At 39.3% G+C, this 15,581-nt stretch overlaps 1 protein-coding gene across 4 annotated transcripts in view; it reads right to left on the reverse strand.

Annotated features, from left to right (window-relative positions):
• ALCAM (activated leukocyte cell adhesion molecule) overlaps positions 1-15,581 on the reverse strand; it is a 115,493-nt gene that overhangs the window by 78,627 nt on the left and 21,285 nt on the right. Inside the window, exon 1 of one of the 4 annotated variants that reach the window (XM_066175154.1) lies at positions 206-343. The exons of the other annotated variants lie outside the window; for them this stretch is intronic. Coding sequence (XP_066031251.1) covers positions 206-245 — 40 coding nt within the window. The 5' untranslated portion in view covers positions 246-343. Of the gene's footprint in view, positions 1-205; positions 344-15,581 lie in introns of those variants that run through there. 4 annotated transcript variants of the gene reach the window in all.

Consider the following 15,581-nt stretch of genomic DNA (forward strand, 5'->3'; position numbering starts at 1 on the left):
ATACATCAGTCCTCAGCCACTAAAAAAAAACCCACTCACTGTATGTTTGCTATAAGTACAGACTCAGAGATTGGGGGGTGGGGGGGGTTTCCTTATTTTCTCTCATAGATTGGTACTTAATCTCTACTGTATTGCCACATTAACTGGTTTGCTCAATTTTGACACAGAAAGGTAAGCTAATTCTATAGTAAGGAAACGCACTTACTTCTTCCTTTAATCATACAGCAATTTTTATTCCAGTTCATTGTTAACTATCTTCCAGATTCCTGTGACTAATAAAACTCTCTGCCACCTTCTTCCACTTTTTCCATGACACTGTGTTGCAACACAATTCCCTCACATAGCTTTCCACCTACTTTCTCATAGAGTATTTCCAAAAACTAAAAGTAACAGGAGGCAAACATTCCAACTACTCACACAACCAAAGGTCTTTAGAAAGCCTCTATCACTGTGCCCTGTAGCTGATAGAAGTTCCCCTAGCATGCATGTGAAATCAGTAACATCCCAAAAAACACAGGTAAAAGCTCACAGCTTCAGCAAATTACACCGAGCTACTGCTGAAGGGTACACCTGCAGTCAGGATACTAAGTTAAGAGAAGTGCTCTTTCCTCTGTCAGTACAACCCTGGAAAATGTGTCAGATAGGGCTCATTTCTATTTCAAATGCCCAGTGACACTCAGTGGTTTCAAAGCACTTTTTAAGGGCTTGTTTTGTAGAGGCCATTGCACTTTCAGAAAAAAAAATGAAACAATTGAATGAGTACGTTTCATACAGACAACTGCAAATCTCCATATATTTTTACTATTCTGGAGGGTAGAGAAAGACCCTGAGTGCTTGAACTGACCTGTTTATCCTAACCTGACACAAGTTTCCCCAGCAAGCCTGCCTGGACAAGCCCTTAACAAGAAGCAAGTTTGGTGCTCACTTTATGATGCATGAGAGAGAGCTGTGCACTAAGTGTTAAGCTGCTCTGCATTTAATATCTGAAAAGTTTATTATCCCTGTAGCACATAATCAGGAAAAAAAAAAAAAAAAAAAAAAAAAAAAGGTAGGCAAAATAAGCCCCTACTTAGGGGTTTGTGTTAAGAAGATGGCAATGGTATTTAAGAATCAGCACAAGGCACACCGCAGAAGTAATCTCAAGAATCTGAACAGTACACACAGGCTCCCCACAGTCCTCACTCACGGAACAGCAATGAAGTTGTCACTGTTCTTCAACAAAACCATACCTTCTTAACCGCCTCCAATGGCAAAGCCCAAATATTACATCTGAGAAACATTCATGACAACATTCACATGGATCAGAAGAAAGAATTTTGTGGAAGGCTGTTTATGCTAAAGTATTTAAGTTTTGACATTTCTGTGCTGAAATTTCAAAAGAGCATATCTGTGGGTGTTTTTGATGAATTATGTATCATAAAGACAAGAGAGTTATTATGGAAAAGATACTGGTGAGCAAAAGATTTTTGTTTTTCATTAACCAAAAATGACCTGAAATGTAAAATCACTGAATTCAGCGTACTGTAACCTAGAAACTAACCCTATAACCTTCATCCTGCAAAAAAAGATCTAATTATACATCTTGCTATGAAATTTAGTTAAAATACCGTTTGAACACAAAATTAACTTCAGAGTTATCCTTACTGTGTCATTGCTACATCGCACCTGTGCAAGTGCTCAAGTGCTCTAATTACAGGTTTATAGGATGTATGAAAATACTCTTTTTCAAAAGGGTTTAACACAATGCTAAAAAACCAGAGCATTTAAGTGCACCATTTCAGTTGTCTTCTGTCCAAGCAGTGGGGCAACTGTCAGGAAAAACAGAAAGTCTTCGAGCTTTTTCAGCTTTTTTATTCCCTCCCAGTCTTCTAATGCTGGTGCCAGACTCCCACTACAAGCTAGAAGGCATTTCCAATTTGTAAAATAACTTGTAAACAAACAAGAAGTGAAGAAAAATTCAAACAACATGGCATCTTCTGCAATGAAGGACTGAAATCAAGACAAAAATCCTCCTGCTGCCAATAGAATTTATTTCATTTTCAATTTTGAACTGAGTATTAGTGAATGAGAAACTTCTGTTGAACAAGGAAACTTTTGCAAACCTGCTAAGTGCTCTAGATAAGAGGCACGTTTGTGAGCAAACTGTGCTGTTTACACCTTTGGAAATTTAAACTTTGTTTAGTATTTCCCTTTTTTTTAAAATTTAATGTTCACAGGACTGTATACTGATGTGTGCAAACGTCGCCACTGCAAACCCACAACAGCGAGTTCATATTTTTGTTCTCAAATGTCTGCCAGTGAGCACAGCAGCACAGGGCCAGAGGTTCCCATTGCCATGCACCCTTGGGCAGCTTCACACATGCTCCAGCAGAGCACAGGCAGAATCCAGGCACAGCTACACCAGCCAGACTTGGCTCCTAGAAGGATGTTTGGCTGGTGGATTACACTCCATGCTCTACCTCCTGCCCTTTTCCTTGGCTAGTATGGCTGTGGACACAGAAGGGAGTCAAGGAGAATACAGATTACAGCAATAATCCTAATGGGGATCAGGTGGGAAAAGCAGGAACACAGTAGGAAACACCACATCCCTAGCAAAAGGAAGTGAATAAAAAAGATGAGGAAATTCTGGATAACAGAACTCAAATATTTAGTCTTTGAGACTAAAAACTCATTAAAAGTCTTCTTCCCTTCTCCATGTCTCTGCATTAATTCTTTAATCCCATTTGCAGGAAAAAAAAAAATCTTACAGATTTTTACCCATAAAAGTATGATCCACCTGAGTCTTTGAGTTTTATGTGAATAAGAAATAGCTCCAGCTCTGGTTGGTTCAGACTTGGGATGGGAAGAGTTAATAAGGAAAAATTGGGAATTGTAGATGCATTGAACTGATTTTTTCCTTTTCTTGTAATAAACCATAAAATAAACCTGCACAATTTCTTTGCAATTTAAATTGCTGCTTTGTCAGTGTAGCAGTGAACATCTTAGGAGGACTGCTTTATCCTTTGTGTATTCCCATAAATAGGGCTTATCAAACTTCTAGACTTGGCATAAATTAACATGGAGCAGATTTAAAGGCTTAAGAGACTTTCTCCCCCAGATTTTTAGAGACTTGATAATAAGTGTACTACACTTTTTAGTACATGACATTTTTATGGATTTTCACATCATAATTAAAAAACAAACAAACAAAACAACAACTACAAAACCCAAAAAACCCCCAAGCAAAATCTTCTCTGGGCTGGGATTGAAAACTCCTAAGCATCAAAAGAGCTAATTAACCCAAAATATCATCTGTAACCCCACATTTTTAGAACTATACAAAATTGCTAGCATGTTCCCACACTCAGTTCATGTATTACTGCCTTTACATGTCTAATGCTTCCAATTCAATGTTATCTTGCTTGAGTGCTTCTCTTGGTAGTTCTACTAATTGCTCTACACTTTCAACATGGATATAACACAAACAGATTCACAGCTTTATCAAACAGTAAGAATTCTCAGGCCTACTTTCATTTGAATCATATGGGGAAAAAACCCCAAATCTTCTTACCTATCTTTCTTAACAAACCACACACTTTCATATACTTGTGATTTGACAACTGCTATCACACACAAAATTACAGTGACTAAACACAGAAATGTGAAAATTCCAAACTAGGAGAGTTCCCTCCCAGTGCTTGGAATAGCCCATTATGCAATAATTCTCATGAGAGAATTATTAGAGAAAAGAACTCAAGAATCTGTTCAAAGCAAGAACATGAGTATATATTTAAAGTTTTATCATGCTAACTTACATGAACTCAATCATTAAGAAGCTGACAAGAATTTCTTGAGCAAGTTTTGCACCACAAAACATACTGCTAACTAGGAATTTTAGTTTTTGCTCTGATCTTAAGATTATATTAAACAAATGGCTTAGCCATTTAAAGTTCTATCCCGGGCTTCTTGTGAAGTCAAGCTGAATGGCATTTCACTATGGTTACTATGAAAGAGAAAAGGTCTATTGTTAAAAACACAACCAGTTCAAATAGATGGTTACTCACAGCCATTTGTAGCTACAGTACAAATTCAGAGATCCCTTTCAGAAAGTCAGACCCTACTTAAATAGTGGTTTTGCTTCTGTTTTTGTTTTTGTGGAGGGTTCTCAACATGTGGCAGGATTCTAAATCTATTTACAGCTCAAAAAATTAATTTGAAAAACCGCTTAGGACAGAAAAATCAGAGGGGAAAAAGAGTAGCACTTCATTGTGTTGGAAGCCCAGTAACAGTATTTGAGAGTTTGTGTCCCTATTTCTTTGTTAAAAGTGACATCCCCCACTAGGCATATTTTGCTCCGGCCCTCATGATTTGAGCCAATAGAGGACACAGAAGCTGCCAGGTTTTGGTGCCAGAAAAGCTGCTTCTAAGTAAGAGAAAGTGTTTATCTCTTGGTCTGTGCCACAGAATTTGCCAGATTCCAGACACACTCGTGTTCAGAGATGGAAAAAAAAATATCATTGTTATTTACTGCTACCCTGCCCTTCAGAAGGGCTAATGAGTTCTGCAGTCACCATCAGCCACACAGCTGTACACGCTGTCAGGCAGGCAACTACAATGACTACTGAATGAAGACTGATGACATTCTGAGGGGAACATTTCCAAGAAAAATTTCCCTAATCAAATTAAGCGCTGTGCACATAGATGAGGTTTTATTTTTAATCACTCGTAACTGTTTGCATTCTAAACTCCAGACTGTCGCACAGCCTTAGAGAAGTGGAGCAACTTGTAGTTACTTGGATACACTAGAAGAATAGGGACAAAGCATGTTAGGTCACAAATGTTTTTCAGGGCTGTCAGAACCACTGTTTGCATTACCTCTCTCCCCTCTTTTGAAACAAACAAACAAACAAACAAACAAAAACCCCAACAAAAACCAGAAAAAACCAAAACCAAACAAAAAGGCTCAATGATAAAGCAAAAACCCAAAGAAATACAACAGAATTGTTGTGGCTTTCAGCAGTTCTGTCCAAGAAAGCCAGCAGGCTCTTTTAATATTATCAGTGTCAGCTTCACTTGTTTATCTTGTGTATATATATGTGTGTGCTAAGAAAAATACTGGAAAGAATGGCAAATGGTAACTAGAATCAGACTGATATTTCACTGATGTGTAGTTAAAACAAACAAACAAACCAACCCCTTTTGTTCATTACTGAAATAAGAAGCTTAGGTGACACAAGTCAGAATTCCTTTTCTTTGTCTGAAGTCATAAACTCATATTTGGTGAATCCCCCTGCAAGAACACACAAAGATGCGACAACCTCAGGCTGAAAACACTTAAGGAACTGTAGAGATACACAAGCATCTCCTTGTTAGCTAGACGTTATGTGACTTTCTTCATCCCCTGATAATTTTAAAGTCATTCATCAGACAGAACTGGCCAATGCAATCCCTGTCCAGTCTGGTACAGATGCCGAGGGATCACACCACAAGTCTGCCAGAAGGCTTCCAGATGCCTGTAATCTTCTCCTCCCTCATGATTTTTCACTGACCTAATGTTTAAGGCTTGAAGTGCCTTCATTCATAGCACACAGTATGCTCAACATATCCACATGTCAGTGGCCATTTCCTCTATTAAAAAAAAAAAATATTCTCCTTTTGTAATAAAAGAGGAGAAACTGTCTATTGAGAAAATGAAATACATTTCACTGTTTGAGTCATTGGTCAGAAAAGATCCATTCCAATTTTATCACGCCAAGACGGTAGTAGAGAATTCAAAATGCATTTATAACCTAAGCATACACCATTTTTAGCAAGCTATAAAACTTAACCTTTGTGGAATATGAATAGTGCTTCACAATAGCTTTTAAAAAGGCTATTAAAACTTCACACTTTGGATAAAAAACAGTCTAATGCTCTTGATCCTGACATCGCCTTTATACAACATATTTCTTCTGCTACTCAACTGTGTGAAAAAAATCCAACCTATATTCTGAAGATTACCTCTTTGGACCTTCAAAAAGTAATCTAAAAACTTCCTGAATTTGAAGTCTGCAAAAAAATAGAAAGAGAAAAAAATCTTCAGCAGTAAGAAAATAATTTCATCCAATTTCTGCCTTCTCTGCTCACTAATAGGGATGGATGTCAAGTAATTAAGACCTTAGTGGGGTTTCTGATTTTATTAAAAGGTTTTTTCGCAACTTTCAGATGGCAGAGAAAGAAATATCCTCCCATTACTTCTTTGGTTTGTAATAGCATCCAAAATTAGTTTCTGCATAACCACTGAGAGGAGAACAGAAGAAATTAACAGGCATTTCTTCTGATACAGCTGTGGGCTAGACTTGCAAAAGCTCTTTGTTTATAAAGCAAAGCCAAAAAAATTAACTGACACTGAACCAACAGATCAAAAAACTACAGCAATCTGTTAATCAAACACTGGCTACAATGAACTGTTCATTTTTCAGGTCAAAACACATTTCTTTACGGGAACATACCGGGTTCTTGGGCTCTCCCAGGGGCAATAAGGCCTCCACATTGTATCATCAGTGTAGTGAGTAAATGATCACCATTTCTCTTCACAGAGAAAAGCAATTAAAAAAAAAGGCAAAGGGCTCATGTCCCAGCAGAAATCTCCTCTCATGCCATATTCATACAAGCATGCCGCACACCACAGCCATAATCCACAATTCAGCAACAAGAGCAGGATGTGTGTTGGCACAAATAGAAGGTTTGAAAGAGGAGCTACAGCTGGGCAGTAACTGCTCCATGCTTTAATAATCCTGCACACAGAAGCCAGATCTAGGAGTAAAGACTCCCCCAACAAAATTTACTAAATGAAAGAAGAAAAACCAAAACCAATATACATACACAAAAGAAAACAACAACTAAAGAAGACCAACTAAACTAAAGAAAACCACCACCACTACAAAAAAAAACATGACAAAACAAAACAAAAAAACCCCAAGCAAACCCAAAACAATGCTCACCAATTTTTTTAGAGGCTCATTACAAAGAATACTAACCAGAATACAGGTACAGGCATGCACTTTTTATTTCTCCCTTAACTCCTGGGTTCAGCTCCTTTGGCTGCAGCAATGTCAGCACATCACAGTAGCAAGCCCAGCCGTGAGACCAGAAAATCACTGAAAGCCATGACCTCGCCCAGTCTTTATTGTTGACAATGCTTCTTTGATATGAGAATTACTTCTTCTGGAGGCTGAGATACAACCTAAGAGTTGACACATGCAAGCTCCACTTTTCCTGCAGTGAACACTCATGAGTATACATGGAATGGCTGTCCAGATCTTCCTCCCTATCCTGCAAGTCGGGTACTGGGGTGGGTGGGATTTAGAGTCACATCTCCAGCTCCTCAAAAAATCACTCCACTGCAAACAGCCATCATGCTAATTCTGAGCTGAGCGTCATTATCTGCTTTGCCAAGTCACTTATTTTGTATTTGTTCACATTTTGTCTCGTTTCTAGTACATTAGCTTTCATTTTCACAGAAGAGTCAATTTTTTTGTTTCTGGGTTAGACAGCTGAAGTCCAAAAGTCTTCATCTACATAGATACCACACAGATATATTCCTTTCAGCAGGCTAATCTCTAACTCGTTAAGTGTTACACATGGTCTCTGCCAGTTTGACCACTCTGTCTCTGTCCTTTCCTTCCATATTCCTCCCACACAAGGTGGGAGTAGGAAAAAGGCAGTAAGACAGCTCTTTACACTTGTAACAGTCTCTTCCCACACAACCATAATAACACAATTAATAATCTCAGGATTCGAGTAAGACTTCACAAAAAACTCTTGCAATCCTATTAAACACGAAAGGTCTCCAGTTTTAGCCCTTTGTGTTTTAAGCCCCATTTCAGAGTTTTTTTTTTTAAGCCCTGTGATCAGAGGGCTGGAGCAGCTCTCCTACCAAGACAGGCTGAGAGAGCTGGGCCTGTTCGGCTTGGAAGAGAAAAAGCTCTGGGAAGTCCTTGCAGCAGCCTCAAAGGACTCTGTACAAGAGAGTGGAGAGGGATCTTTTACAAGGACATGTAGTGATGGACAAGGGGGAATGGCTTCAAACTGAAAGAGAAGAGATTTGGGTTCTTTACTGTGATGGTGTTGAGGCCCTGGCACAGGTTGCCTGGAGAAGCTGTGGATGCCCCATCCCTGGAAGTGATCAGCCAGGCAGGGGCTGAGCAACCTGGTCCAGTGGAAGGTACTGCCCATGGCAGGGGGGTTGGGACTAGATGCCCTTTAAAGTCCTTTCCAATCCAAACAATTCTATGATTTTAGGATCTTAACATAGTTTTGGAAGTTTGGCACATTAACATTACACTTGCTTTAAACCAGATGTGATATCCTGCCTTTCCATTATCCCTTGAATATTTACTGCAGTGTAAGAAAAAAATATTGTAACTGAATTTATCAGCTAGCTCCAAAAACTGAAAAGTCATATAGCTCATATTATAGCCTAATGTCTGAATGTAAAATATAGAGATTTAAGGATTTTTTTCTTGATAGCCTAATCTGATACTTTTCTTAAACTATTAGTGAGAAAAACAAAAAAAATCCACCCTGCTGCATAATTCTTACTCATGAACAGTGATATTTACCACTTCCCAGGAAAGTGAATATATCAATTTTAAAAATATTTTTACATTTTTTCAGATTTATCTTCAGATTTGTCTTTATTATGTAAAAAACAGAAAACCATACCAAGCCAGCAAAACCCATGAATTTGAATAAACTAGCTGCAATAAACCAGTTTTGCACTTCAAGACCACATGTCCTCTGCTTTAAGAGAAATGCTACATGGATAGGGTGTCACTGTCTGCTATTGCAGGAAAATACCTTTCATAACTACCTCATAAGGAAGATGAGGTTTCAGCAGGACCAATCATCTTTGGCTGCTTTGTATTTTATCACCTCACCACAAATTTCCTTTTGCTGGGGACAAATGAATGCAAAAGCAAGACATTCTATTCATCTTGTTTTATCTTCCACATTGCTATAGCTTATGAAAAAACAAGAGTTTTGATTGCTAAGTCCAAAGTCAAACATTAAACTCCAGAGCAGGAAACCTTACAGCCACCCTGTTACAGCATTGCTTGGGCTTAGGTTAGTATTTTGGGTTCTTTATTTCTTGAGGTTTGTGTTTTGGGTTTTTTGTTGTAACTCCAAAAGAAATAACTGCCTCTGTAATTTATTATGTCACTAAAACAGCCAGAGTCAGCTAACAATTAGTAGAAATAATATATGATAACAAATATTTTGCCCTAAGTTACAGGCAGGCAAACTTAAAGCTAGCATGAGTCTCATTAAAATGTCATTTTTGGAAGCTAAGTCCAGCTGTGTGTCATTCCAAAGAACTATGCATATTCCTTATTAAAATCTACTGGTGGACACAGGATATTTATTTCCCTCCCTTCATTCTCATTTTATCACTGCATTTACGCTGTGTAGACAGTGGCAAGAAATGATGCATGTTAAGAAACAGAAACCCATTCATTCTGATTTCCTAATTACAAGGGAGTGGACCCTGGCTGTTTTGAACTATCTCTTTGTTTTGGTTCACATGTGTATAAAATGAGGAACCTTTCTACAGCTAAGTGAGAAATAGCAGTGCATTGCTTTACTGGCACTCTGAAAAATGACTGCTTGCTTTCAGTAATACCGAGGACAAAGTAACTGGTGAATATAAAGAATATCAGATCAAAACCATTCAGGACCATTCTACTCACAAGATGCTACCTGAGAATCAATATTCTTCCAATGTCTTTTTCTGACTTTCACTGCCTCAAATATTTCCCCTCTTTAAAAGATAAGTAGCTATTGCAATACTTGTATCCTAACATTTGTGGGGGAAAAAAAAAACAAAAACAAAGAAAAACCCAACAACAACAACAAAGAGAATAGGCAGCCTCTCAGGTCCTGGGCATGCTCCAGTCCAGCCTCCTTCCTGCCAATCATGCAGCCACCCTCTCTCTCAGTACTTCACTGCTCAGCTCCCTTGGGGTCTAGTTACTCATCAGCAAGCAACAATTTATTTTTCAAGTGTGTGGTAGGGAAAGTCAGATGTGTGAGAAAAGAAGTGCATGTCTTCTCCCAGAACAGTTACTGACACACTGGAAATACCAGTTTTGGTTTCTTCACTCAATTCAGAAGTTTGCAAGGAAACAAACTATCTAGATTACTTAGATCATGTCTACCTGTCCTACAAAAACCCTGTGATCTATGCCTGAAACCAGTAGATCTGACATTGGTAAGAGAACATAGGAAACTGCATCATACTGACTCTTCATGTGGTATTTTTCACCATTCTCACATACTTTTCTTTCTCATCTGCCTTTTTTGCCTCCCACTACATTACTTTTTCTATTGAGTTTACACTCCGTAAAACAGTTATGCATTAATTTTACCCCTTAATGTAACTGATATTTTAAAACATTAAAAAATTGTTTTAATGATACAGTTAGAGCAATTAAACTATGCCCTACTTTTGAAATGCTGTAAGAAGTGGTTACACATTTACCTTCAAAGTTCCTTTATGTTCTGTGTCTCAAAAAACTTCCCCAAACTTTGTACCTCCAGCTGTGTGAATTCTACTTTCAATGAACAGGAGGTAACAGAAAAAAACCACAAACAAAAAACAATGAGGGGTGTGGGTCACCTTGGACACTGCAACATCAAGGACAATGAGATAATCTGTGTCCTAACTTGTCAGGTAGTGATTTTAAGATCCAAGACATCCTTGCTTGGATTGCTCCTTTCAATCAGCTGTAGATGATGGATATGTTCATGCACGCATAAAAACAAAAAGAAGAAAATTCTGATGATGAATAGAATATAAACAGCATCATCTGAACTAGGTTCACATCTGCACAGCTATAAGAAAAATCATACATAAACAGACATGACTAAGTCTTTAGAATGAACGTCCAACACTGTCATGTGCCCTAACAAATATCCATCAAGTTTTCTATCCACATCCATCTTGCTTTATTCACTGCATTTTCACAGTTCAGTAATTTTCTCCACTAATGCTTTGTTCCAAAGACCCCACCATATTTGTACTTAGAACCTGACACCAAATGAATGAACTAACCTTCTACAGTTAAGAGTGGAGAAAACACTGTGTCAATTACCACAGCTTCAGTCAAGACAATGACACACTCCTCCTCATAACCAAGTCAACAGCTCTGCTCCTCCTGTCACTGTGCTCATTTGCAAAGCAATTTTGACAAGGATGAACACTGGCAGGCTGAGCAGAGTGGAGAGGTGCTACGATGCTGCCATCAGAACAAAGGAGAACACCGCATCGGAATATCTGGGATTCCCTTAGGATTAGAACAGAAATGGGACAAAAGATATAAAAATCCAAGTTCTTGTGAACATCTCACAAGTGCTGCACAAGTAAACAAGCCCAGGTATGACAGATAGTGACACAGCAACTATGGTCTGACAGCTCAACAGAAACAAAACCCTAAATTATACCTCAGGACAAAGCATTAATGTCACTGTACAACCACAGAGAAGCCTCAACTCAACAGTTCATTGCTGTTAGAAGTATTTTCAAGACCTGATTTAACTTGAACAAGTAAAAAGATTGTTTACTTGCAAGAAGAAGGAGTCTATCACATGAGGAAAGACTAAGACTTCTTTATTATCGAAACATAGTGATAGATAGAAATGTTTAAGCTATGGTTCAAATACTGCCACATGCACTATTACTGCATTCTGATAAGCTGAAGTTTTCTTCCCCTCTGAATGGAAGAAGCAAAGACAGAAAGCACAATTTTTAAAGGGAGTCAGTCAATTCATATGTGGAATTTATATACTCATCTGCAACTATGTGGGCACTGACTCAGTGATCCAAGACGCCCCTTTCAGTCTCAAAAGTGCACCCATGTGCACTTAGTGCACTTAGTAACACCACTATAAACTTCCAAAGGAAATTCCAGTGTGGGCATAAACCACCTTTTTCATCCAAATGTGCCATGCCCTTTAGCCTGAAATTAGCAATTAACACCTGAACTGGAAATGCAAGACTCCTCTGAGTCTACCTCAATTTTCCAGTCTGCTGAAACTTTAAACAAATTCCCCTATAATGAGCTTCTAGCTGCCTAACACCTTATACATTTGATATAGATCTACCAAAGATTTCCTCTTATCCTCTGTATCCTCTCTGTTCTCTTGTGTTTTTACTATTTTCTTGCTTAAAATACCCATTTGTCCTTGCTGAAGTTACTGGGCCTATAACAATATGCTGAGAGTTCAGTACTTGAGGTAGAAGCCTTAGAGGCTTCCAGGAGCACCAGATGTGCCTAGTACCCTAACGGTTCTCCATATGTCAGATTATGCCCTTTTCTGACCCAGAGATGGGGCAACTGAGAGGCATTTTAAAAACTTTTATTCCGTTTTCAGTTTTGTGTGAAGTGTGAGACAATACAGATGTCATAATTCATGCCATCACAATCAGGAGCCAACTATTTCTCAATTACAATACATTATAAGCATTTCTTGGCCTATTAGCTTTTGCTACACAATGCTGTAAATGCTTTAAGGCCAGTCGTCTAAAACTACCCCTCGTGGGTCCTACTACAATGCACCTTTTAGAGTTTTATTTTTCCAAAGTATCTAGTCTTATTTGCAAGGCCATCCTTCGAAACTTGTTTCTAGTTCCATTTCTCTCTCAACAGTGTCCATTCTATTCCATGGCATTTCTAAGTCAGCGTTTCTTATCTCCAGGTTTGCATACGGATGCATATTATGTGAGCCTTCTTCAGGCTTTGAGAATTCTCTACAAATCCATTTCCTACATTCATACAGCACACCAGGGATGCACCACCAGCCTGTGCAGGTGCAAGTTCATCTCTGGTTACACTTCACACTCTGCCTTCTCCTCCCCCTCTCCTGTCCTTCATTCTTCACCCTGCAATACATTTCTTTCAGAAATGTTTCTGAAGTGATGTTTTAGAAGTGACACGCCACAGCTTTTTCGGCATTTAATAAGCTGGTTTAATAGCAAGTACTTATTTGCCTGCATCTCCCACCTGCAATTTCTTAGCACTAATGCTGGTGTTGCCAAGCTCTAAGGTTCCTCCCCATAAAAGCAGTATTAAATGAACTTCTAAATTACAGACCTTCTCCTACACGTTCTAAATATATAAATATATTGCTCAGTTGGAGTAAATTTAAACTAATTTCATTCTGCAGATTGGGACTTGCCAGTGCATCAACTCTGCTTAAATCACTTACCAGATCCTACTGTTTTTCAAAACCACCAGCATGTAAAATACTCAAACTGTTACTCTTCAGTGCAAAGAGTACTGGGCATCTCCAACATTCCTGAAAGTCCTCCAACACTCCAAAGTCCTAATTAAAGTCTCTTAATTCTAGATTTGATTTTGGTGCAGAAAAGAAGTAACAAACCCAAATAATATTTTTGAAATTCAAGCCTAATTTTTTGAATAAGAAACCTAGAACTCAGACTTTTAAATGTGTCTGGAGGCTACAGTATGGAAGAGTGTACCTGCATACCATTTTCTGATTGAGCATCCAATTCAAAGTTTCTACTTACTCATTCAAATGCAAATTAAACTAGCTAAAGAAAAAATGCCCAGTCTGAGACACAAATTCAATTATAACAAGTCAGTCACTGAATTCTTAATATGGAAGCTTTTCTGTGCTTATATTTACATTTTAATCTAGACAGAAGAAAGAAAAACGACCCTGATGAGGTAGATATATGCAGATTAAACATCATGGTTCTTATGTATATGATAAATTAAAACAAGCCAAATAAAACAGACAAATAGAAGTTCTGGGTGTTGGTTTGTTTGTTTTTTTTTTTAAGAGACAGATATGACCATTTTTATCACTTTTTGTGAAGACTTTTCCTCTCAGTGAAAGAACCCTAACTGCAGACATCAGCCCAGAGATGAGATCTCACACTGGTATTGCTGGCATGACCACAGGTAAAGGACAGAACAGATTGTTCATTTGAACTATGACACCTTTCACTCGATTTAAAAGGACTTCATGCCTTTAGCTTCTATAAACCTTCCACAAAGTTCAACTAATTAAGAGTTGAGGCTCTTTGAATGATTAGTCCTGCAGACACCTGAGTCAAAAGACATTGGGAGGCTTGTTCCATGCACTGGACTGAGCAGTCTTCAGCAATTCCACACACCAACCCACCCCGGCAGGTAAACACCATCCTCAAGGGCTCCAACCACTCAGAAGTGCAACCCACATCTCCCAGTTTTTGTGGCAGATGCCCACAGCTCAAGACCAGGCAGTTCCTTCCCACAGGTTATGTGGATGGTTTGGGTGTGCTGGCCTTGCCTGGATACCAGGTCACTCACCAACTCAGCTGGGGATAGAAAATACAACTGAAGGCTCAAAGGTTGAGATGAGGACAGGGAGAGATCACTCACCAGTTGCCTCCACAGGCAAAACTGACTTGAGAAAAATTAATCTAATGTACAGCAAGTCAAATCAGAGTAGGATAATGAGAAAATAAGAACAAATCTCAAAACACCTTGTCCCCACCCTTCCCTTCTTTTTGGTCTTAACTTTACTCCTGAATTCTCTACCTACCCCCACAGTGGTGGAGGGGAATGGGAAATGGTCAATTCATCACATGTTGTTCCTGCTGCTCCTTCCTCCTTAGGGGAAGGACTCTGCATACTCTTCCTCTGCTCCATCCCATGGGAGACAGCTCTTTGTGAACTTCTGTACGTGAGACCTTCACATAGGTTCTTCACAAACTGCTCCAGGGTGGGTCCCTTCCCTGGTGTGCAGTCCTTCAGGAACAGACTGCTCCAGTGTGAATCCCCCACAGGGTAGGAAGTCCTGCCAGCAAACCTGCTCCAGTGTGGGCTTCCCACACAGTTTCAGCCTCCTTTGGGCTCTGCTCTGCCATGGGGTTCTCCACAGACTGCAGGTGGATCTCTGCTTCACCATGGACCTCCGTATGCTGCAGGGGCATCTCAGGCCCAGTGCCTGGTGCACCTCCTGCCCCTCCTGCTCTGCCCTTGGTGTCTGCAGAACTGTTTCTGTCACATATTCTCACTCCTCTCTCCTGCTGGATCTCCACTGAGCAGATTCTTCCTCCTCCTTAAATACATTAATTATTCCAGAGGTACTGTCACCATCGCTGATGTGCTCCATGGTTGTATCAGACATGGGGGAGGTTTCTGGCATCTGCTCACAGAAGCCACTCCTTTAGCTCCACACCAATACCAAAACCTGGCCCTGCAAAACCAACACAGCGATTCAGAGAAAGCCAGCCTTCTCCAGGGAATACTTCTCATCCTCCTCAAAACACATTTCACAGGTGTGTGCATTAGCACTACTGATCCAATCTGTTTGTAAACCCAGTGACTGACAGCAGAGCCAGGATTGTGTGCCTTGACAGTAACAAGCCTTGTTATTGCAGTAGCTTAAGTAATCCATTCTTGCCCTCATAAAAACCTGTGAATCTTGTTCAGTGCCATGTGCTCAGAGGTCAGTATGTTTCACTAGATCCCCCAAAAGATGCTTAGCTCTTGTGTTGGAAGCATACAGATATCAGGTCATTTTGTTTCAGAGAGGCCATCCAAGTCAAA

This window comes from Chamaea fasciata, unplaced genomic scaffold (assembly GCF_029207755.1).
Source record: "Chamaea fasciata isolate MVZ Bird 193981 ecotype frontalis unplaced genomic scaffold, bChaFas1.0.hap1 SCAF_2, whole genome shotgun sequence".
Classification (NCBI taxonomy): Eukaryota; Metazoa; Chordata; class Aves; order Passeriformes; family Sylviidae; genus Chamaea; species Chamaea fasciata.